The following is a 24,008-nucleotide window of genomic DNA, read 5'->3' on the forward strand; positions in this document are numbered from 1 at the left end:
GACAGAAATAGAAATTACAAGGCATAATGTATTATGTGTTGTAAAAAGAGTATAAATTGCTATGGGACCACAAAGATAAGTTCTTTATCACTAGTTGGGACAATCAGAAGAGGCTGCTTAGAAGATAGATTTACCGTTGAATATTTAAGGATGTGCACAGTTCAGATTGCCCTTGAGATCTGTGAGGAAAGGCACTGTGGGTGAGGGTGCAAGGTGAAGAAAGAAAGAGGTAACGTAGGATCCAGTCCACTTAAGAGATCAGTCCAGTGCCAAAAATAAAACCCAGAAGAACAGATCTAGTCATTAGTGAGTAGTTAAAAAGAAAAATGGTCTCTTTCCTTCAATTTGTTCTCACAGAAAAATATTGCTGAGACCCACATCCTTCCTTTTCATGTTTTTCCAAGACCTGTTATCTGTCTATTAGGTCAAGTTTGTTAATGGTTTTGTTCAAATTTTCTATATTTTTTTTTTGTGGAGAGGAACTACAGTTCTATCAATGAGAAAAACGGTCAAATCTTACACTGTGATTGTGGTTTTCTTTCTTTTTCTTAGGTTTTTGATTTATGTATTTGGAGTAAAGACATTTAGAATTGTTATATTTTTGTGTTAAATTGACCCTTTTATTGTTATAAAATGTCCTGTCTCTAGTAATGCTGTTTGTCTGTTTTGTCAAATACTAGTATATTGCTAGAGCTACTCAGGCTCTCTTTTGTCTAGTGTTTACATTGTATGTCTTTCCCATCTTTTTACTTCCAGCATTCTCATATTTATATATTTAAGACGTATTTATTAGCAGCATGAATAGAGCTCTGGGTTTTTTGTTTTTGTTTTAATATTGTCAGATAATCTTCTTTTAGTCTATTTACATTTAATGAAATTACTGATTTGGTTTAAATTTGTTGCCTTAGTATTTGCTGTTTGTTTTTTCCTGCCTTTTTTATGTTTCATTTTCTCTCCTTTCTTATCTTCTTTTTTTTTTTTTTTGCGGTACGCGGGCCTCTCAACGCCGTGGCCTCTCCCGTTTTGGAGCACAGGCTCCGGACTCGCAGGCTCAGCAGCCATGGCTCACGGGCCCAGCCGCTCCGCGGCATGTGGGATCTTCCTGGACCGGGGCACGAACCCGTGTCCCCTGCATCGGCAGGCAGACTCTCAACCACTGCGCCACCAGGGAAGCCCTCTTATCTTCTTTTGTTTAGTTTTTATTATTCCATTTCTCCCTCTGTTATCTTGGGAGCTTACATTCTTTAGCCATTTTTTAGTGTTTTTGTAAAGATTACAATACTCATCTTTAACTTATCAAAGTCTAGTATAATTTAGTATTTTACTACTTTCTGGACAATGCCAGAATTTTATGTTATTTTCAGTTTTCAGTTCTAGAATTTCCATTTATCCATTTTTTATAGTTTTTAGTTCTCTACTGAAATTGTCATCTTGTCCTTTAATTCGCTGAACATATCGACCATAGTTGTGTGAAAGCCTGTGTCTGATGTTTCCATCGCATGTTTCCCCTTCTGCCTGTCTTTCCATTTATTTCTCTTGGTTTTGGTTAGGTAGTCTTGCTCCTATGTGTCTGGTTGTTTTAGATTGAATGCCAGGCATTGTAAATGAAAATTTTTAGAGATAATTTACGGCTGTATGTCTCTGCTGTCTAGTGTGATAACCACTAGCCACGTGTGACTATTTAAATCATTTAAAAGTAAGTAAAGTTTTAAAATCCAGATCCTGTTGCCCGAGCCACACTTCAGATGCTCAGCAGTCACATGTGGGTAGTGGCTGCCTTATCAGGACAGATACCTTTTACTGGAGAGAATTTACTTTTGCTTATGGCCTCAGATGCAAGGAACCCTGAATCACCTCAAGCCAATTGAGTTTGAGATGATTCTAAATTGGGCTCAGGTCTTACAAGGGCTGGTGTCCTTCTGATTTCCCTTCCAGTCTGAGTGTAGCCTTTGGAGGTTAGTCAAGTCTGAATACTGCAGGATTCCCAGGGCTGCCACCTCAGCAGGCCCAGCTCCAGGGTTTATGTCTTCAGTCCTGTCTTCTGTGAAAAGCTCTGTTCACCCTTGCGGCCTGGCCTTCTGCATTAACAGACACCCCTGGGAGAAGAGCAGCCCAGACGCAGCTCAGCCCTCAGTCTTCCCTTCTGTTCCTCAGCTTGAGGCCTTGTAATTCCTCATGGCCTTGATGGTTCTCTAATGTATCCAAACTGATTTTTTGCAAAAATATTTTTGTCCCCAGCCGCCTTAGTAGTTCTTAGAGGGAGAGATGTTTAAAACAGTGGTCCGTCAAGCCAGAAGTAGAACTCCTCTAAAAATGATGTTTTAATCAAATACTTAAACAAAGATGCCCAACAGCTAACCTGTTTAGCGCACTTTTTCACCTCTGTGGTCCTGTTTGATTCCAGTTACAACTTTGTGATCAACATACTTTGTATCTTTATTTCAGAGATGAGAACATTTAGGTTCAAAGAGATAAAATAAACAAGCAAGTAGAGGGAGAGCTGAGATTCAACCCCAGATTCCCTGAGATCCTCTGTCTGTTGTTAGACCCAGCGGTCTGGCAGTGATAATCACGCGAAATGAATGGTAGGCGTGACCGTGAAGACTCATCTGTCTTATTGGCCCCTCAAGTCATTCTGAAGTCCCTTTTCTCCTTTAAAATGAGTTCCAGAATAGGTCTCCTTCCTGATACTTAAAATACTTGAGCTCTTTAATATTTAGAATAATTTAAAAGAAATTATTCTAAATATTATATAAATATTTCTCTATTGATGAGCCTATATTTTCTATTTCTTTTCCAGTTTTCTATTATATAACTTAATCTGAATTCTATTAACTATGTTTTTTTTCCTCCCCAAGATAACTGCTAAAATACCAAGCACAGCAGTTGCTAGACCTGTAGCTACTGGATGTGGGGTAGGTTTTCTTAAGCTGAAGATATGAAGATGCATTTTCTCATACATAAGTTCAGTTTAGGCAGTTAGTTCTAAATAAGTTTGGCTACCTTTCAGCCCATGACCTGGATATATTTTCCATTTTGGTTAGTGATGAACATTATATATTGTTGATTAATAGCTTTGAATATTCTAGTCATTTTGGTTTTAAATATAACAGAAAATATTTTATTGTCTTTTCCTACCTGTAAACCTCGTGTTTGTTGATTGACTTCTTTTCATTTTCTATATAATATAACCAAGTGTCATGTGTATTCCATTCGTATATCTTATGTGAGGTTAGATGTTATTTAAACATAATGTTTATAATTTTTAAAAACTTACTAATTAATACATGAAAGAATAAAATTTAAGAAAAACTTCAGAGGCATATAATTGGGTCTTGCTTTTATTTGAGATCGTTGGAGGAAAGATGCTATATTAAAATCCATAAAAGAAAATCTTTTAAATCTTGCCCAAAGTACGTACAATTTGGATATTTTAGCTTATGTGAAATAATAAAGGAATGGGAGAAAAATGGAGGAATGAGGTGAAATAGTGTTTCCTAGTCTTTATGATAATATTTCTTAGGGGTCATAAAAATGGTTTTAGAACCTAGAGGTCCCGGGCACTTGCCTTCCAAGTGTCCCTTCCTGTGAATGAAGAAAGTGGCCTTATACGTTATATAACAGTGTGTCATGTGACGCATATGTTTATTAATCAACCAAAGCAGGTATCACTCATAAATTTGGTTTTTGGTGATGTTTCAGAATAGGAGACAGCAAGCTTTTCTGTGAAGGGCCCTGTGGTTTAGGCTCTTCGGAACCCAGCTCAGCATTTTCAGAGAGGCAGCCACAGACGATGAACAGGCAAATGGACTGTGGCTGTGTCCCAGTACAAAGGCTGAGGGTTATAGTTTGCCAGTGCCTGTTTTAGAGTTTTATTGTTTGATCCTATATCCTCGGGAGATAAATGGAAAAAAATTATGTTTAGGTTTACTTGCCAATAGGATGAAGGAAAAAAAGTTACAAAGAAAACTTTTATACTTTGGTTTATAAAATTAAATGTAGGCATTTTTTGGAATCGTTTTAACTTAGTTTTTTGTTTACTAGTCCAAGACATCCCTGGCATCGTCAATGGGAAGACCAGTGACAGGGGCTATTCAGGTATCTCCATTGTGTGGGTGTTCATTTTGGGCCTTTCCTGTGACTTAGAATATTATTACCAAAGTTTTTTTAAGTTGTTACTTATATAGTGACCCTGGTTCTTTAAACTGTGGGCTAAAGTTTGGACCGTTTGAAATCTTTGGTGGCAAAGTCTCTTTATTTACTTTATTTACAGGTTTATTTACTCCGGTCTCAAATGAAATCCCACTGGGAATGGACATAGGCCTGATAGTTTGCTTGTAGGATGTACTCTGGGACCCGCTTTTCCTTTGCTGTCATTTACAGCAGTTTCTGTGGTTTCTCTCTTAGGCATATAGGAGACCAACCAAAAGTAGGGGAGTAGCCAGCTACTAAGCTGCGTAAGGTACTATCTAAAAATCCTTAAGAGTGCTTTTCTTTTCAAACTGGGAGTAAGTCCAGTTAGACAAGGAATCAGAATTTGACAGAGGAAAGGTGAAGTGCAGACAGGCCGGCACATGAGGAGGTGGGAGCACGGAGCAAGCCGGCAGGGGACGAAACCAGTGTTACACGCTAGGCTGTATTACAACGTGTGTCGTGCAGTTCTGCAAGTAAGAGGCAGGTCTTATTTAAGAATGCTCTTTAAATGACGCTTGTTCTCCTAAGGATGGAGTTACTAGACCCATGACAGCAGTGAGAGCAGCTGGTTTTACCAAAGCAGCTTTGAGAGGTTTGTTCTATTTCACCTATTAATTTTTTTCAGATCTTTAAATTTTTAAAATGTTTTTGTATGTGTAAATATATTATCATATCTAACATGCCATTGATTATTTTAGGTACCATTAAGAAAGGAAAGGGGTGATGAAAATGTTCTGCATCCCAGTTGAGGTGGTAGTTACATGTAACTACCACCTGAAAATAGTATTTAAATATATGATAAGTTAAATAATAATTTTTAAATAAAATTGTTATGACAAAAATTAATGATTTTTATACCAGTAATGGAAAATTAAAAGGCTAATACCAGGTCATTACTCACATGATTGGCCATTTAGAGTTCATAATAGGGATAGATTACTATGGGGGAGAAATAAATACTGAGAGATATTTATTTTTGTTTTTACATGGTAACACACAGTTTTATTTACATGTTTTTATGTATGTTAAAAATCTTACCAGTTTCTTAATATGCAAAATATTTATGTAAGCATAAAAAATGTCCATTCCATTTAATAAATAGGTAAATTAAATAGCATGCGCGTGGTTTCATATCCGTTCAGTTGTGCTGGATTGAGCACTAAACGTGAACTCTTGACTGTGTCTCAGGCTCTGCGTTCGACCCCCTCGGTCAGTCGCGGGGCCCTGCACCGCCCCTGGAGGCCAGGAACGAAGACAGGTATGCAAGTCCTGTGCTGCTCTGCTGTGGTTGGTTGCATGTTCTTAACTTTTACTTCTCAAGTACATAATCCTTACGTATTTGAAAAGTTCATGTCAGCAGAATAGTAACCAAAGCATCATCCCTGGTTCTCGGAACTAGCAAAAGAATCAAGTCTCAGAAAAGCAGCCCTGTGTATTCCATGCAGTTTTACTGTAATATTATTGACTCGAAGATATGTCTGATTTTTGATTCTCTTGAAGGCCAAATGTTGCTGTACATGTAATAAGATATTCTTATTTTAAAAGGATATTTCAAAGAAAAAAATTAAGAAAATGTATGTTAGTTTGTCATATTGATATTGAGAAATATAATTTTTTATAGAATTAACTTAGTTTTGTACCATTGACTAGAGAGTAGCTAAAAAGCTATGGTGTAAATTCAGCTGTGTACATTTACTGATATCTAAGCAACATTAGATTTTACAAATAGTGATAGCAGCCAGCATTTACCTAGTGCTCTCTGTGCGATCACTGCATGCCCTGCGCTGTGCACGAGCTTCCCTGAGCTCTTGTGTCATCAGTTCAGGGGGAGGGAAGCACGGAGAGCTCGCTGGGTCAGGCTAGTACACGGCAGGACTGAGACTTGAACCCAGGCGGTCTACTTCCAGGGCTCATGGTTTTTTTTGTTGTTGTTGTTGGTTTTTTTTTTTTTTTTTTGCGGTCCGCGGGCCTCTCACTGTTGTGGCCTCTCCGGTCGCGGAGCACAGGCTCCGGACGCGCAGGCTCAGCGGCCATGGCTCACGGGCCCAGCCACTCGGCGGCATGTGGGATCTTCCCGGACCGGGGCACGAGCCCGTGTCCCCTGCATCGGCAGGCGGACTCTCAACCACTGCGCCACCAGGGAAGCCCCAGGGCTCATGTTTTTAAATTGTAATTCTTAAACCTGGTATTTGGGCTATTGTATAAATTACATAATTTCTGTTTTTGACTAATAAGGAACTTCTATAGAAAGTCAGTTTACTTTGTATCCTAGTTAATGACAGCAAGTTTGCTAATAAATACATGTTATCATACTTAAATATGTCATTTAGGATCCTGTCAGCTGCTAACAGCTGAAAATGTCAGAAAAAACACACACAACAAGAATGTTTTATTATCTCCCATAACAGGAGGTCTGGAGGATGGTTAATTTAACTTCTCAATAACCTCACGCTGCTTCAGCTTCTTTCTGATTCTCTTGGCTCTTCTCAAGAGCCTGCCCATCCTCGTGATTCCAGGAGGGCCACGGGAGTTCAGAACCTTCCTGTAGTTGATAAAACCTAGAGTCAGAAGGTGCTCAGTCTTAGGTCCTCTTTGAAGAGCAGGGATCTTTCCAGGAGACATCTGCCCCAGGCAGACGCGTCTTCATTTCTCATTGGCCAGAAATTCATCACACGTGCCTGATGGAATCGGACATTCGGCAGGAGGGTGAGACTCTCCTGTAGCCTAGCTTTCGTGTTCAGGGACGCTGGGCGGCGGCAGGCTCCTGTGGAGGCGCCCAGCAGTGTCTGCACAGAGTTCATTCTCCTGGCGGCTGGTAGGGATGGGGTAGTGACTTCCGCTGTCTTCATAAAATTCTCTTACAGAGTTTTAGCGTTACATTTTTATATTGATATTTTAGGCTTAATTATAACAACCTGTAAGCAACATTTAAAGACATTTATTAGAGTGTTTTAGACAGCTTGAAAACAGAATTCCGTACTTTGAATTCTGAACTTTTTAACCTTTAGAAAGCCACCATCTATTATTAGAATTTTGCAATCCCTATAAACTAATAAAATATGTTGTCTTAATCCCAGGTTTTACTGAAGAATATGATTTTATAGACAAACCTATACTGTGAAATTTATTCCTATGTTCTTTTTAAAAGTCCATTTGTAGAGAATTAAGAGAATTGATGTTTACTGTGATATATTTGTAGTAAAAGTTTATTTAGGCAGTAATGTACATTCAGAGTGTTGTGTTTTATTGAAAGAAAGTGGTAGTAAAACAACACTGATGTTGTGTTTGAAACATGGCTGATCTGGGGACACTTCGTTTGCTGCTAATGAAGTCAGGGTTTTAAACTTCCGCACCTCGTTAGAAGTCTCTGTGGTGAGTGGGGCTTCCCGGTGGCCCAGTGGTTAGGACTCGGTGCTTTCACTGCCATGGCCCCGGGTTCGATCCCTGGACGGGGAACTGAGATGCCACAAGCCACACAGCACGGCCAAAAAAAAAAAAAAGTCTCTGTGGTATCTATTTGGTAGTAAATAATTTTTCTCTCTTTTATGGGGTCTTCAGTCTTTCTAACCATAGATAAAGTTTTTCATTTGCCATAGAATCTGCTTTCCTTTGGGGATGGTAATGCAACAGCATGGCCCTAGAGTTACCTTATCATGTGTTTAAATCCTGGCTCTGTTACTTATTAGCTGTATGATCTCATGCTTAGTACTTAACTTTCTTTCTTTTCTTTCGTTTTTTTTTTTTTTTGGCCGCCCTGTGTGTCTTGTGGGATCTCAGTTCCCTGACCAGGGATCGAACCCGTGCCCCTTGAAGTGGAAGCACGGAATCCTAACCACTGGACCGCCAATACTTAACTTTCTAAACTTCAGTTTCCCTGTCAGTGAAATGAGATAATGATAGTACTTGTATCAAATATTCTTGTGAAGATTAAGTGACATAATTAGGGTAAAGCATTTAGCTCAAAATTAAATTACACTTATGCTAAATAAATGTTAGCTATTTTTACTATTATGAATAATTATATAATGTAGTTATTAAAAACAGTGGCACATTTATTCTTTAAGACCACTTATATATTTGTCTTATCTGTGACTTACACTTAAAGTTTATAAGCACATGATGGACAATGTTAAAAGTAGGTTAAATTTTGTATGTATTATTAGTGATTGAATGATTCAGAATATACTTACTTTTTTCTTGAACAGTCCAGAAGAAAAGATAAGACAATTAGAGAAGAAAGTAAATGAGTTGGTAGAAGAAAGCTGTATTGCTAACAGTTGTGGAGACTTAAAATTGGTGAGTTCATAAACTGGTAAGATTCAAGATTATGAAGTGTGTGCATATGTATCTTTGTGTATGTACCTATATAAGCACATGTATAGATAAATACTTTCATTTTGTTGTGGACTGGCCTTAGAGTTTTCACTGAAATAATTATTTTGAGAACCTGCAGTTGTAACTCTGCTTCATAAACTCTGAAGTCAAAACAATTGGCTGATTTTGTAATTTTTCACATCGGTCATTTAAGGAGGGGAAAAAATTCCAGTGCATCGGTTGGCTAAATTTTGCAGCCTGGTGGACTGCTGAATGGGACGCACAGCCTGCTGCAGGTGGAGCCCATGGCCCACACACAGCGCTAAGGGCTGTTTTCTCCTTCAAGGCTGACTGCTCTAAAGTATTTTGTCCTAAGTAAACTGCAAAATCGTGGTTTGCTTCTTGGCAATCCAACTCTGCTGCTTTTTTTTAAATTGAATCTTTTCTCTTAGTTTGCTTTGTTCACATTACTTTGGTCATCATACCACATAAATATAATTTCTGTGACTTAGTTATCAGATCAATGAATACCATTAGAAAGATTCAGTATAAGCTACTTTTTTTTTTTTTTTTGTGGTACATGGGCCTCTCACTGTTGTGGCCCCTCCCAGTGCGGAGCACAGGCCCCGGACGCGCAGGCCCAGCGGCCATGGCTCACCGGCCCAGCCGCTCTGCGGCATATGGGATCCTCCCGGACCGGGGCACGAACCCGCGTCCCCTGCATCGGCAGGTGGACTCTCAACCACTGCACCACCAGGGAAGCCCCAGTATAAGCTACTTTTATTGCTCACAGAACCTGTGCTTTTTTATCTAGTTCTAAAAAAAAAATTCCATGTTTAATTAATGGGACTGTGGTCAGTCTCTCAGTGGAAATCGATAAAAGGTTCTTGGCATCCTGAGTAAGATCTGAGCGAAACTAAGGATCTGTTGTCGTATTGGGTAGCAGTTATCCATGATCCATGATCCAATACTTGTCTGTATTTTGAGCATCCGAGAAACCAAACAAATCCACCTAAATTCCTACCTCATGAGATTGAATTAAAACACCAAAGATTCAGGAGTTGGGAGGAACAAGGAAGTAGATAGACATGGTCAGACCGAAAGGGGGTGGGAGGTGAGGTGATGGAGAACCTCGACGTGGGGCAGGCGTGCTCCAGGTCTTAACCCTGATGCTTCCTCCTCTTTCCCAGAGAAGACACTCGGCCTTTCCATGCGGGAGGAAGAGCTCCCGTTTAAACAATAGAAGGGGGGTTTATGGTAGGAGCACACGGGGCATCAGGGAACCCAGGGGTAATGGCAGCCACCCCTGCTTCCCGCAGACACTTCCCGAATGCACCAAATTCCGTGTGAGTGCTCAAAGGAGTTTACACAGTATACATTTGATTTCAGGCCTTAGAAAAGGCAAAAGATGCAGGAAGAAAAGAGAGAGTCCTGGTGAGACAACGAGAACAAGTTACAAGTCCAGAAAACATCAATTTGGATTTAACTTACTCAGTAAGTATGAAGTACCTGTTGAGCACCGTTACCTTGGCGAGAATTTATAGATTCCAGAACTCTTTTCATTTTTGTTTCTTGTTTTCTCTTGTTCTTTAAGCCTTATTGGACTTAAGGTGCCCAGAATTAGATTAATAATACTCTTTAGTTCATGGGACCACTCTTATCTTTGGTATGTACAGTGATCTTCTTTAGTTAGTTAATTAGTCATTTTTAATAATGTAGTAAATACTTGTAAACCTACCAGCCAAGGACTCGTGAAGATTGCTAATATTTGGGTTCTATTCAGTGTGGATACTTTAACGAGATTCATTTTGTTTTGTTTTGAGGTATAATTGGGATACAGTGTTCTGTTAGTTTCAGGTATACAACACGATGACTTGATACTTGTATATATTATGAAATGATCACCACAATAAGTCCAGTTAACATCCGTCACCAAACATAGAGAGATAATGGGGTTCTAATTTATTTATTTATTTTTGGCTGCGTTGGGTCTTCGTTGCTGCGCACGGGCTTTCTCTAGTTGCCGCGAATGGGGGCTACTCTTGGTTGCGGAGCACGGGCTCTAGGCACACGGGCTTCAGTAGTTGTGGCGTGTAGGCTTCAGTAGTTGTGGCTCGCGGGCTCTAGAGCTCAAGCTCAGTAGTTGTGGCTCGCGGGCTTAGTTGCTGTGTGGCATGTGGGATCCTCCTGGACCAGAGCTCGAACCCATGCACTGTCAGGCAGATTCTTAACCATTGCGCCACCAGGGAGGTCCCGATAACGAGATTCTAACGTGGACTTTTTGGTCTGTGATTTTAGAGAACGTCAAACTAGGTGAATAAGATAATGTTCTGTGAGGAGAGTAGGGGGAAAAAACCAGCTAATTTCTAGCAAAATTCATTCAATTCTGAAAAGACACTTCTTTGATATTTATACTGCTGTTTAAAAGGGTATGTTTACAGTAGGAAAAGTCTTCATATGCTAAACAAGTGGAAAAAAGGACATTAGAACTTAGAATAAGGAGAATTTTTTTTTTTTTTTGCGGTACGTGGGCCTCTCACTGTTGTGGCCTCTCCCATTGCGGAGCACAGGCTCCAGACGCGCAGGCTCAGCGGCCATGGCTCACGGGCCCAGACGCTCCGCGGCATGTGGGATCTTCCCGGACCGGGGCACGAACCCGTGTCCCCTGCATCGGCAGGCGGACTCTCAACTACTGCGCCACTAGGGAAGCTCAAGAAGAATTTTTATATGTTTACTATTTATAGCTAATATTTTTTTTATAGCTAATATTTTTAAATTCCATGGAGTCTTTAGATTTGGGAATAATTTGTGATGATTTTTTTTTTTCCTTTAGGAACATAATTTGCTGTAACTTAATGATTTAAATTATAAATTTGCACGTAGAGCAGCAATACTGTACAGATTAAGGTTTAAGGTATTCCACATGATGTTTAATTTATATTTACAAAGAGTTTGGTCCACTCTCTGCCTTATTCCTTTTATTACCAGCTATAAGTAATAATACACATTTATTCTTTGTGGGTCTTCCTGAGATTAAAAGATAGCAAATCCATTAATTAGAAAGAATACATGGAAAATTAGGTGAAATTTAGAGGAAAGCTCCACCTGTCTTTTTTTAATAAATTTATTTTTGGCTGCATTGGGTCTTTGTTGCTGCACGTGGGCTTTCTCTAGTTTCAGTGAGCAGGGGCTACTCTTTGTTGCAGTGCGCAGGCTTCTCATTGTGGTGGCTTCTCTTGTTGCGGAGCACGGGCTCTAGGCGCGCGGGCTTCAGTAGTTGCGGCACACGGGCTCAGTAGTTGTGGCTCGTGGGCTCTAGAGCGCAGGCTCAGTAGTTGTGGCGCACGGGCTTAGTTGCTCCGTGGGATGTGGGATCTTCCCGGACCAGGGCTCGAACCCGTGTCCCCTGCATTGGCAGGAGGATTCTTAACCACTGTACCACCAGGGAAGCGCCCACCTGTCTTAATGTTCTGGTTCATATTGGAATGCAAGGTGTTCTCTGTGTACTTCATTGCTTAATGGGTTGGGAATCTTGATAGAAGCATCTAACTTTGTTATAGTATTTTAATCTCTAGAAAGATTATAGGCAAAAGGGGCCTAAAATGATCATTATGTGTCTCTTTGCAATATTTTTTCCTTAGGTTCTTTTCAACTTGGCCAGTCAGTATTCAGCTAATGAAATGTATCCTGAAGCACTAAACACCTATCAAGTTATAGTGAAAAATAAGATGTTTAGCAATGCAGGTAAGTGTGTATAGTCAGTTTTTCCAATAAGTATAGTTCTTTTGTACCGTTAATTTACAATTTCCTCACTTTATGCTTTCTTATAATGAAATGATCTGTGCTCTGAGCAAATTCATATTTATGATAGAGGTGCCCTGCTTAAAGATATGAAAATTCACACAAATACAAATGAAGAAATACAGTTGGTATAAGATACATTGCCTAACAGTAAATGAAAACAGTATTCTGTATCACAGGTAGAATGAGCCAGGGCAACCTACAGAACATGCTTTCCCTTGTATAATTATCCACAAGAGACCTTTGTTTATATTTAGCATTTATATTGTGTAATTTTTTGGTCTCTATTAAAGTGTATCAGAATATCATTTTCTTTAATATTTTATTAAACTATCACATCATATAGTGTAAACCGGGTAAGTGTACTCTTTTTGTTCCTGAGCTCCAGGCTTCTTCATCCTGCGCCGTGGGGTGGGCCCTGCAGAGTGGAGAAGGGTCAGGACTGTGGAGAGCTGACCGTTACCTCAGACCCCCAGGTCCTGGTGAGAAGAGGCATGGGGTTACTTGAGTACGAGTTGGAAAGTCTAGACAAGCTTTCTGAGTGGACGTTGCATTTGAGCTGAGTCTCAAGTTTTGTAGAAACACTTTTTCTCACCAATTCATAGATGCTTACTGTAGAAAATGTGGGGAAAAAAGGATAAACTGTACATCTTGGAGCTCTGGGAGATGCTGGAATAACGCCCAAAAGAAGGTCTAATTTTGAATTATCTAATACTTTTTAAGTCCCATGTTTTCTTAGAAGAACAGAACTCCAGTTTTATAATGTCGCTCTTGTTTTCTAGCCATGTTTCCAGGAATTCATCTGTCTTAAGTTCCAGTTCCTTGCAGAAGTTCAGTGTGCACATACATGAAAATAGTATAACTGTTTTAAAGTGAGAATTTTAGTTAATGTCTGAAGCTTCATAAGTTGAGAAGGCCTTCAAAAAATATAAAGTAAGGTTATCTAAAATATCATAGAAAAAGTGAACAAAGTAGGATATTATATATTCATTAAATTTTTTTCAATTAGGACGGTTGAAAGTGAATATGGGAAATATTTATTTAAAGCAAAGAAATTATTCCAAAGCCATTAAATTCTACCGAATGGCCTTAGATCAAATTCCAAGTGTCCATAAAGAAATGAGGTAAGTGTGTAAAATTTAAGTGTCGTTCTTCAGAAACAAGGTCACTCTTGACGCGTTGCCAGTGGGCTGAGTGCTTTATGGTATCTGTACATGAGAGGTGTTAGATTCTTGTTGTAGCTGTAGTACTTCGGTCTGTCCCCTTGTGACTACTTGCATGCGTTTGTGTGATGGAAGTTAAAGGTTGAAGGCATAATATGTGATCAGTTGGAATAAAACTAAGCTAATGGGCCTATGTAGGGAATAATGCGGGCAATTAGCGCCATAATACAGCTTACTGCCAACACCAAATCAAACAGCGGTTCTTTAGAACATACCAGACTCCAGAATGCAAGACTGGAAACCAAGACCTCCTTACATTCTTACTACAGCTTGAGAAGGGAGGAGTGAGAGGAAGGGTTACTGTTGAATCTTAGAAGACGGGGGAAGAGGGGGATACTGGGATGTTTCCTGTTCTTACAGTATTTCAGGAGCAGAAACAGTAGACTACCTTATGGTCTGGTTATAACTATGGGAACATAGGAAGGTACCAGGATACTTACTGGTCATAATTTCTCCTAGGCACAGTACAAAGCCTCTGTGAAAGTTAATTTCTTTGTAAATGCCACTTTTCACAATAATTTGTTTTCGAATTATGCATGATATCGCAGTATCATCAGCAAATATCTAACTTACAGAACACAATGCCCTTGAGGTACTTTTAACCCAGGTGAGGCCAAGAATTTGAGCATTTTAGAAAAAGAGAATAATATTATATAGTATATGTTAGGTGCTTAACAGTCCGTAATCAAGAGGTAGTATGGTAACTAAGTTGAAGGAATAATTATTGAGAACAAGAAAGGTCAGAAAGGCTTAACAAAAGGAGGTACACTTGGATTGGTTACTAAAGTGAAGACAAGCGAAGGGGTAACATTCCTGACAAAGGGAGCACTGTGAGAAAAGTCCGGGAAATACTGTGATCTGATCAGAGAATTAGGAGTAAAAGGATTCAGTTCAAATGGGGTTATATTGAGGAGTGGTTAGAAATAAGGTGGGATCCCATTCATTAGAATGGCTATAATCAAATATAGACAATAATTAGTGTTGAGGAAGATGTAGAGAAATTGGAATCCTCATACGCTGGGGATATAAAATGGCCCAGACACTTTGGAAAATAATTAGGTTGCTTTTTTTAAAAGTTAAACACAAATTTACCATATGACCAATTCCATTCCTAGATATATACCCAAGAGAAATGAAAGCATGTGTTATCACAAAGTATTGTACATGAATGTTTATAGCAGTATTATTCATAATAGCCAAAAAGTAGAAGCCATCCAAATGTCCATCAAGTAGTCAATGGATAAATAAAATGTGGTATAGCCATACAATAGAATACTATTCGGCAATGAAAAAGGAATGACGTACTCTTACATGCTGTAATATGGAGGAACCTCAAAAAGGTTACGCTAATTGAGTGAAGCCAGACACAAAATATCACATGTTGTAACTCCATTTATGTACAATGTCTAGAAAGGCAAATCCAGAGAGCCAGAATGTAAATTAGTGTTTGCCTGGGGCTAGAGGTGGGATCGAGGAATGACTGCAGGTGGGCACAGGTTCTCTTTTTGGGGTGATGGAAATGACAAAGTAGGAATGTGGTTTTGGTTCCACAACTGTGTTAATATAGCAATACTTATTGAATCATACACTTAAAATAAGTGAATTTTACGATGTGTAAAGTAAACCTCAATATAGCTTTAACAAAACAAAACAAAAAAGAAGTAAAGTGGGAAAGAAAAGAAGGAGATTATTTGTGGAATGTCTTGATTGCCATACTAGGGAGTTCAGACCTTTAAAGCGAATCCATGTTTATTTTTCTCTAGGATTAAAATTATGCAGAACATTGGAGTTACATTTATTAAAACTGGGCAGTATTCAGATGCCATTAATTCATTTGAGCACATAATGAGGATGGCACCAAGCCTGAAGGCAGGCTTCAACCTAATTCTTAGTTACTTTGCTGTTGGAGATCGAGAAAAAATGAAGAAGGCATTCCAAAAGCTGATTGCTGTCCCATTAGAAACTGATGAAGATGGTAAATACATTTCACCAAATGTGAGTATGAGGAAGACTGTTATGTAGCCAGCTCCTAATTACCTGTGCTTCTCTGTCTCCAGAAATGAGAAAGTTGGAGTGGATGACATTTCAGGTTTCTCCCAGCCCTGTATTAATGTGTTTTATCATTTTCATTTGTTACTTAAATTAGGTCGACACCAGGGCTATTGAAATAGGGCTAGAGATTATGGTTAAAACAGACCGCACAATTTTAGTCAAAAAAACAAAAAGGAGAATCTTAGGAAAAATTGTCCTTCTTTAATGTTATTTTATATGGAGTCGTACCCTGTGCACTTGCCTGTGTTGATACATCACAATGTATAGTAATGTCAGTTTCATAAGTGGAACCTAATAGGTCTTCCTGATAGGGTGTAAGGGTGTCGCAGCATAGTGGCTGGCCCCACTACTCAGTACTTAACTCTCCTTGTTCCTCTGTATTTAAAATAGCACTAATTATAACAACCTACCGTGTAGGGTTGTAAGGATTAAATGAGGTAATGCATGTGAAATACTTAAAATAGTACCTGGAACATAGTAAGTGCTGGGTAGATGTTAACTATTATATATAACTTTCATATTGAGAAAAAGTCATATATGTTGTGAAAGAAATCATCTATGTTTTCAATAGGAAGTAGCAATATGGATCATACTAAGTAATTGATGATCATTAGAGCATTTATATTTGAGTTAAGAATTTATAATATCACACATTTGTACTAACAACCACAGCTTCTGTGTACTTGGCCCTATTCTTTCCAGCCTGACCTTGTATCAGCTGCTAGAGTCTATGTTAGTTTGGTGGAGAATGTGATAGGTAATCAGAAGTAAGAAGAAAAAGTTTACTTTACATAAGGGAAAATAGTTTAGAAAGATTACTATATTCTCCATTTTATACAGCTAGCCTAGTGGTGAGGTTGATTAGAAATCTAGTTCTTGATTCTTACTTCTGAATCACTCATTTTTTTCCCCCAGGATGACCCACATACTAATTTAGTGATTGAAGCTATAAAAAATGATCATCTAAGGCAAATGGAACGTGAAAGGTAATATTTTGGGCACTTCATGATTAAAACTTAATAATGTCTTAACTTCTGTAAGAGTTGAATATGCATTCTGATTATTTCTTTCAAAACTTGTTGTATTCAGTATATTTCTTGAATAGTGCTGTCGTTTCACCATTTCTGTACTCTACCAGATTCTTTTTTCTCCTTCAATATAATCTCAGTCCTCATGCTAATCCCAATTATTATTACTCAGGTACTCCTACTATTTCTCTGTAATTTGCTTTCCCTCTGCCTCTGTTGCAATATTAGAACTTTGTTCATATTACCTTTGTTCAAAAATTTATATCTCTCTGTATTTTTATCATGCCCCCCAATTAAATTTCAACTCCTAAAGACAAAATTATTTATTTCATTTCTTCCTTTCTCCAATATGGTACCTAGTCTCTGTCAAGTATGGCTTGCACCTTCTAATATTTATTGAATATGCAACAGGTATCTTAGAAGTTATATCACATCACAGAGGGCTCTTAGTTTGTTTTTTTTTTTAATTGTGATAAAATACACATAACATAAAATTTATCTTAACCAAGATATGTAATTCTTCATTTCAAAGGTAGTGGTAGGTGCATTCACATTGATTCGTAGCCAGTCTCCAGAACTCTTTTTATCTTCCAAACTGCAGCTCTGTACCCACTAAACAATTCCCATCCCCCTCCCCCAGCCCCTGGCAGCCACCACTCTGCTTTCTGTCTATGAATGTGACCTGCTCTAGGGACCTCATGGAAGTGGAATCACGGTACTGTCTGTCTGTGACTCACTTTTCATCCACGGTGTAGCCGGTGACAGGATTTCCTTCCTTTTTAAGGCTGAACAATATTCAGCCTGGGCTACGGCAGTGAAAGCCTGGAATCCTAACCACTGGACCACCAGGGAATGTCCAAGTTTTGATCAAAAATCACTTGTCATACCAAGAACCAGGAATATCTCAAACAGTGAAAAAAGATAGTCCATAGATGCCAACACTGAGATGACAGAGATGTTCGAATTATCTGACAAATTTTAAAGCAATCATGATAAAAATGCTTCAACAAGCAATTATGAACACACTTAAAACAAATGACAGAATAGCCTCAGAAAAGAAATAGAGTCTCAGCAAAGAAACGATATAAAGAAAAGCCAAATGGAAATTTTAGAACTGAAGAATGTAACAGCTGAAATGAAAAGCTCAGTGGAGGGACTCAACAGGAGAATGAAGGGGAGCCAGGAGAGATTTGGTGACTGGAAGAGAAAATGGAAATTATCCAATCTGAACAAATAGAGAAAATAGACCCAAAACCAAAACAACCAGAGCCTCAGGGATCTCTGGGACTATTACAGAAGAACCAACATTTGTGTCATCAAATCTGGGAAGGAGAGATGAAGGGGATTAGGCTAAAGAAATAATAGCTGTTAACTCCCTAAATTTGGCAAGGAAAATAAACTACAGTACAAGGAGCTGAAGAAATCCCAAGGAGGGTAAACCCAAGAAAATCCATGTCATGATATATCATGATTAAACTTCTGAAAATTAAAAACACAAAGTCTTTTTTTCTTAAAATATTTATTTTATTTATTTGGCTGTGCCAGGACTTAGTTGTGGCATGCAGAATCTTCTATCTTCTTTGAGGCTCGCCAGCTCCTTAGTTGTGGCATGCAAACTCTCAGTTGCGGCATGTGGGATCTAGTTCCCTGACCAGGGATTGAACCCAGGCCCCCTGCCTTGGGAGTGTGGAGTCTAAAACCCTGGGCCAAAAGAGAAGTCCCTAAAATCATAAAGTCTTGTAAGGAGGCAGAGAAAACAACCCATAAGGGAAAAGCAATTAGAATGACATTGGGAAAGTCTTAAATCAATAACCTAAGCTCCCAGCTTAAGAACCTAGAAAAAGTATAAAATAATTAAGCTGTAAGGATGTATTGTACAGCACAGGGAATATAGCCAATATTTTGTAAGTATAAATGGAATATAACCTTTAAAAATTGTGAATCACTATGTTGTACACCTGAAACTTATATATATAAGTTACAGGGATTTTATATATATATATTAATATTTTTCAGGTATTACATATATTATATATATATAATGTACATCAACTATACCTCAATTAAAAAATAAAGAACCTAGAAAAAGAAGAGCAAAATCAACCCAAAAGAAGCAGAAGGAAAGAAATAATAAAAGAACAGAAATCATTGGCACTGGAGAAACAATACAGAACATCAGTGAAACAGCTGATTCTTTGAATAGATCAGTAAAGTTAACAAACTTCTAATAAGACTGATGAAGGTAAAAGAGAGGAGACCCAAAATACTAGTATTAGGAACAAAATAGTAGCTATCACTACAGACATCAGAAAGATATTAAGGAAATACTACAGACAACCCTGTACACATAAATTTGAAACTTAGACAAAATGGACCACTTTCTTAAAAAACACAAACTACCACAACTCAGTTAATATGAAATAGATCGTTTGAATAGCCCTTTAATGTTAAGGAAATTGAATTTATAAGGCAAATCTCCAGGCCTATATGGTTTTAGTAGAGAATTCTAGAAAATGTTTAAAGAAGAATAAACATCATTTCTATACAGTCTCTTCCAGAAAATAGTTCATTTTATGAACTAGTATTACTCTGATACCAAAATAAAACAGAAGAGACAGAAAACTACAGAAAAATATCTTATGACTATAGATTAAAAGTTCTCAAGAAAATATTAGCAAACCAACAATACTAACACAATAGGAAAAGAATTATGTACCATGACTAATTTGGATTTATCCCAAGGCTACAAGAATGGTTTACCATCTAAAATTCAATTAATATGATACAGGATATCAGTAGAACAAAGGACAAAAGCCACGTGATCATCTCAGTAAACCAAAAAAAAAAAAAAGGGAAAACTGGGGGGGAACAAAATCCAAAATCCATATTGGGTTTTGTTTAACAAACAAACAAAAAAAACTTCAACAAAAGCTAGGAGTAGAAAGGAGATTGCTCCATCTGATAAAGGACATCTATGAAAAACCTGCAGTTTCACATTATAATACTTAATGGTGAAAGACAGAAAGAAAAGTAAAAGACTGACTTATCCAGATTGGAGAGAAGTAAAACTTATCTCTGTTTGAAGATCACATGATCTTGTATATAGAAGATCCTAAGGAATGCACTAAAAAAATTTACCACTGATAAACGAGTTCAGCAAGTTTCCAGAGTAAAAGATAAACATGCAAGAATCAACAGAATACTATAGAAGTGTGGTACACAGTGCTAGTGAGCTATCTGAAAATGAAATCAACAATTACATTTAACAGCATAAAAAATAATTTATTAGGAATAAATTTAACAAATGAAATGCAAAACTTGTACTCTGAGAACTGTAAAACATCATTGGAAGAAATGCTAAATAAGTGGAAAGAGATCACATGTTTATGGATAGGCACTTAGTATTGCTAAGATGGCCGTGCCCCCCAGATTACAGATTCAGTGTAATCCCTATCAGAATCCCAGTAGTGTTTTTGCAGAAAGTGACAAGGTGATCCTAAACTTCATATGGAAATGTAAGGAGTCCAGAACAGCCAAAAAAGTGTTGAAAAAGAATAGAAGAGTTCGAGGACTCAAGCTACAAGGTGACACTAATTAAGACAGTGTGATAATACTTTATGTTAGAAGCATAAAGACATACATAAAAGGCAATGGGATGGAATTGAGAGTCCAGAAATAAACTCTTCCGTTTATAGTCAATAAAACTGTCAGGACAATTCCATGGGGAAAGGATAGTCTTTTCAGCAAATGGTGCTAGAACAATTGAATATGCTTATGCAAAAGAATGAAGTTGGACTTCTCTCTCACACCATACAGAAAAATTACTTCAAAATGGATCATAGACCTAGAAGTAAGAACTAGAATTACAAAATTCTTAGGAAAAAAACATAGAAGTAAATATTATTGACCTGTGTTAGGCAGTGGTTTCTTAGGTATGAAAAAAATAGGTAAATTGGACTTCATCCGAATTAAAGACTTTCATTCTTCAAAGTACACCATCAAGAATGTGAAAACAGGGCTTCCCTGGTGGCGCAGTGGTTGGGAGTCCACCTGCCGATGCAGGGGAGACAGGTTCGTGCCCCGGTCTGGGAGGATCCCACACGCTGCGGAGCGGCTGGGTCCGTGAGCCATGGCCGCTGAGCCTGCGTGTCCAGAGCCTGTGCTCCGCGGCAGGAGAGGCCACAGCAGTGAGAGGCCCGTGTACCACAAAAAAAAAAAAAAAAAAAGAATGTGGAAACAACCTAATGAATAGGAGAAAATATTTGCAAGCCATGTATCCAAGAAGGGACCTACTTCTACAGTAGGTAGAAGAACTCTTCCAACTCAATAATAAAAACGCCAAAACCTAATTAAAAATATACAAAGGATATGAATAGACATTTTTTCAAAACATATTCAAATGGCAATAAGCACATGAAAAGATGCTTAACTTCAGTATTCACTAGGGACATGCAACTCAAAACCGCAGTGAGGTAGCACTTCATACCCACTAGTGTGACTGAATCAAAAAGACAGATAATAACAAGTGTTGATGCAGATGTGGAGAAGTTGAAACCTTGTATGCTGATGGTGGGAATGTAAACTGGTATAGCCACTCCAGGAAAGTCTGGAAGTTCTTCATAGACAACGTATGACTCAGCAGTTTGTCTCCTAGATACATACCCAAAAGAAATTAGAGCATACATCCACATAATAGCATAATAAGTTACACAGGAATATTCATAGCAGCATTATTCGTATCCAGAAAGTGGAAACAACCCACATGTCCACAACTGATGAATGGGTAAAAAATACATGATCCATCCATGCAATGGAATATTATTTAGCCCTAAAATGAATGAAATATTGACATATGCTACAGTACACATGAACCTTGAGGACATTATGATAAAGTGAAAGAAGGCAGTCACAAAAGACCACATATTCTATGATTCCATTTATAAAATGAAGGGTGAAGATCAGGCAAATCTACAGAGACGTGTAGTAGTTCAGTTTTAGTATTTACCACTGTAGTGGCGGTTCTCACCCTTTCATTTCCACAGACAGTGCCGGTTATGCAGCTTCAGCTGCGGAGTCCTGTGTATCTCTCTCTCCTTCCTTCTTTCTCCCTCCCTTCCCCCACTTTCTTTCTTTCCTTCTTTCCTCAGAATGGATCACGGACCAAGAACTGCTGACCCCAAGGGCAGTCATGGCTTGCTGATCGCATTTCCCAGTCGTGGTTTTCAACCTGATTTGTAAACAGATTGCTAGCATAGCTGCCCAGACAATGTTTACACTTACATTTTAAGAAATAAATCGAAACTCTTTTTATACCATATTTTAAAATATTTTTTGTTTGTTTGATATAGGAAAGCCATGGCAGAAAAATACATCATGACGGCTGCAAAACTCATTGCTCCTGTAATTGAAACATCTTTTGCTGTAGGTTATGATTGGTAAGAGAGAAATTCAGTATAACTGGATGGACATGATGTTTTCTAGTTTATACTTTTATTGATTTAAAATTTTGTTATTAGAAAAGTAAATAATTGCAAATATTGATTTCTACTTATCAAGCAAATACTATTATATGGTAAGATTAGTATAGGCCACTCAAAAAGTTCTAACATTTTTCTTATTGTTCATGTCATTTTGTAAATTAAGTACTAAGGCAAGTGTGCTGCATTTGATATGTGGGTACATAATTGCTTTCATTGTATAAATTCCAGCCTGTGCCCTCTTCCTTTTTACTTTATCTTTTCTCATTATGTCCTTTTTCTACCTTAAATTTGTCAGTACTACTAAACTTTTTATCCTGAGCAATACCTCTCATACCTAAAAAGGCTATTGTCTGTGGATATATTTCCCAGATAGGAGTGAAGGGTTTTTAGAGCTGGAAAAGTCTTAGGTCATTTTTTGGATGAGTAGTTGAATTTGTTTCTTCCACCCAGTACGAGAATCCTCTTTATAGCATCCCATGTAGGTGCCATTTATCCTCTGCTTGGATTCTTATGGTGTTCAAATCATTTGCTTTATTTCTGAACATCTCTAAGGGTTAGAAAATTCTTCATTGTATTGAATCCAACGTTGCCCTTCATGAAACTCTTGTATGATTTTTCGAACCAGTATAGAGTGAGTCTGTGACCTCTTCTGTATGGTACCCTACCAGGATTTTAAAATCCAAGATACATGTACATGGTTAGAAAACCAAGTAAGTACAGAAGAGTTACAGCTCCCATTTTCTAATTACTTTTCATGTTTCTTCTTGGTGGAAGTAACGTATGCCTTCTTTACCATATCCTCATTACGATTCAGATTCTCGCCATGGAATCCATTGTCTCCCTGGTTTAGTTTGTTCTGGAGGCTTCATATTTGGCCCATGACGTTTGTTTTTCTGGTGTCTCCAGTTACCTCTCTGTCTTCTCTTGCACTCTTTGCTTCTCTTAGGTTATTTGGAGTCCTCCCTCTCGGAACTCTCCCTGCCCCAGTCTCTGTAAGCCGTTGGTTCCCTTAGGCTGGCGTTGAATGTCATCTTGGGGTTTACCTTCATTTTTTTCCCATGTTCGATCCTCTTTCTTTTTGAACATCATCTTTATTTTTTCCTTGATTTCTTCCTGAATTAACCCCCTAAGATCTGTCTGTGCATGTCTGTAAGTGTCTAATTCTGTCCTCATTCTTGATTGATCATTTATTTGATCAGGTATCATAATACCCTAAGTTGTAACTTGTTTTCTCTTAGAACTCAAAAAGCATTTCTTCACTGTTAACTAGCACTGTTGCTGATTAGAATTCTGATGCTAGTCTCATCCTTGCTATTTGTAGGTGACCTGCAGTTTCTCTCTGGTAATTTTTATAATTTTCTCTGTAGCTTTGTTCTGAAATTTCATAATGTGTTTAAATTTGTCTTTTTTTCTATTTTCCTCTTAAGCACTCAATAGACCCCTCAATTTGCAGTCTGTTTTCTTTAATTTGAGAAAATGTTATACTATTTCTCTGCTAATTTACTTCCTTTTCCAGTTATAAATTTCTATCAATTGGATTTGGACTTCCTTGTCACTTATCTTTCTTATATTTTCCAACTCTGGTTCTGCTTTGCTTTCTGGGAGACTTCTTTGAATTTCTCATTCAACTATTCCATTTAATTGTTTTATTTTACATTTCCAAGAGCACGTTCTTTTTCTCTGGCTGCTCTTTGTCATTGTTGAGTATGAGGGGAGGTCTGCAGGTGGAGATGGCGGTCATTGGTTCCCGCTGCCCAGCTCAGTGCTTCACTCCCCATCCCTGGATCCCCAGCCTCACCTGGAGCAGGAAGCACCCTCCTCCATGGCACTTTCTTACTGTAGCCTCCTTTTCCCTGCTTCATAAGCCAGCACGCTTTTCATGCTTCCAGAGGTGGTATTCCTCACGGGGCGGCAGT

At 38.2% G+C, this 24,008-nt stretch overlaps 1 protein-coding gene across 7 annotated transcripts in view; it reads left to right on the forward strand.

Annotated features, from left to right (window-relative positions):
* The window catches only part of IFT88 (intraflagellar transport 88), a 65,257-nt gene that overhangs the window by 6,277 nt on the left and 34,972 nt on the right, over positions 1–24,008 (forward strand). For 2 of the 7 annotated variants that reach the window (XM_065895822.1, XM_065895826.1), the window contains exons 3-14: positions 2,859–2,915; positions 4,045–4,098; positions 4,723–4,786; positions 5,383–5,452; positions 8,400–8,490; positions 9,898–10,002; positions 12,150–12,252; positions 13,319–13,433; positions 15,296–15,343; positions 15,425–15,527; positions 16,500–16,570; positions 21,961–22,047. In XM_065895822.1, coding sequence (XP_065751894.1) covers positions 2,859–2,915; positions 4,045–4,098; positions 4,723–4,786; positions 5,383–5,452; positions 8,400–8,490; positions 9,898–10,002; positions 12,150–12,252; positions 13,319–13,433; positions 15,296–15,343; positions 15,425–15,527; positions 16,500–16,570; positions 21,961–22,047 — 968 coding nt within the window. Of the gene's footprint in view, positions 1–2,858; positions 2,916–4,044; positions 4,099–4,722; positions 4,787–5,382; positions 5,453–8,399; positions 8,491–9,897; positions 10,003–12,149; positions 12,253–13,318; positions 13,434–15,295; positions 15,528–16,499; positions 16,571–21,960; positions 22,048–24,008 lie in introns of all 7 variants that reach the window. The other 5 variants (XM_065895820.1, XM_065895823.1, XM_065895824.1 and 2 more) reach the window with 4 other exon arrangements.

This window comes from Phocoena phocoena, chromosome 18 (genome assembly GCF_963924675.1).
Source record: "Phocoena phocoena chromosome 18, mPhoPho1.1, whole genome shotgun sequence".
Classification (NCBI taxonomy): Eukaryota; Metazoa; Chordata; class Mammalia; order Artiodactyla; family Phocoenidae; genus Phocoena; species Phocoena phocoena.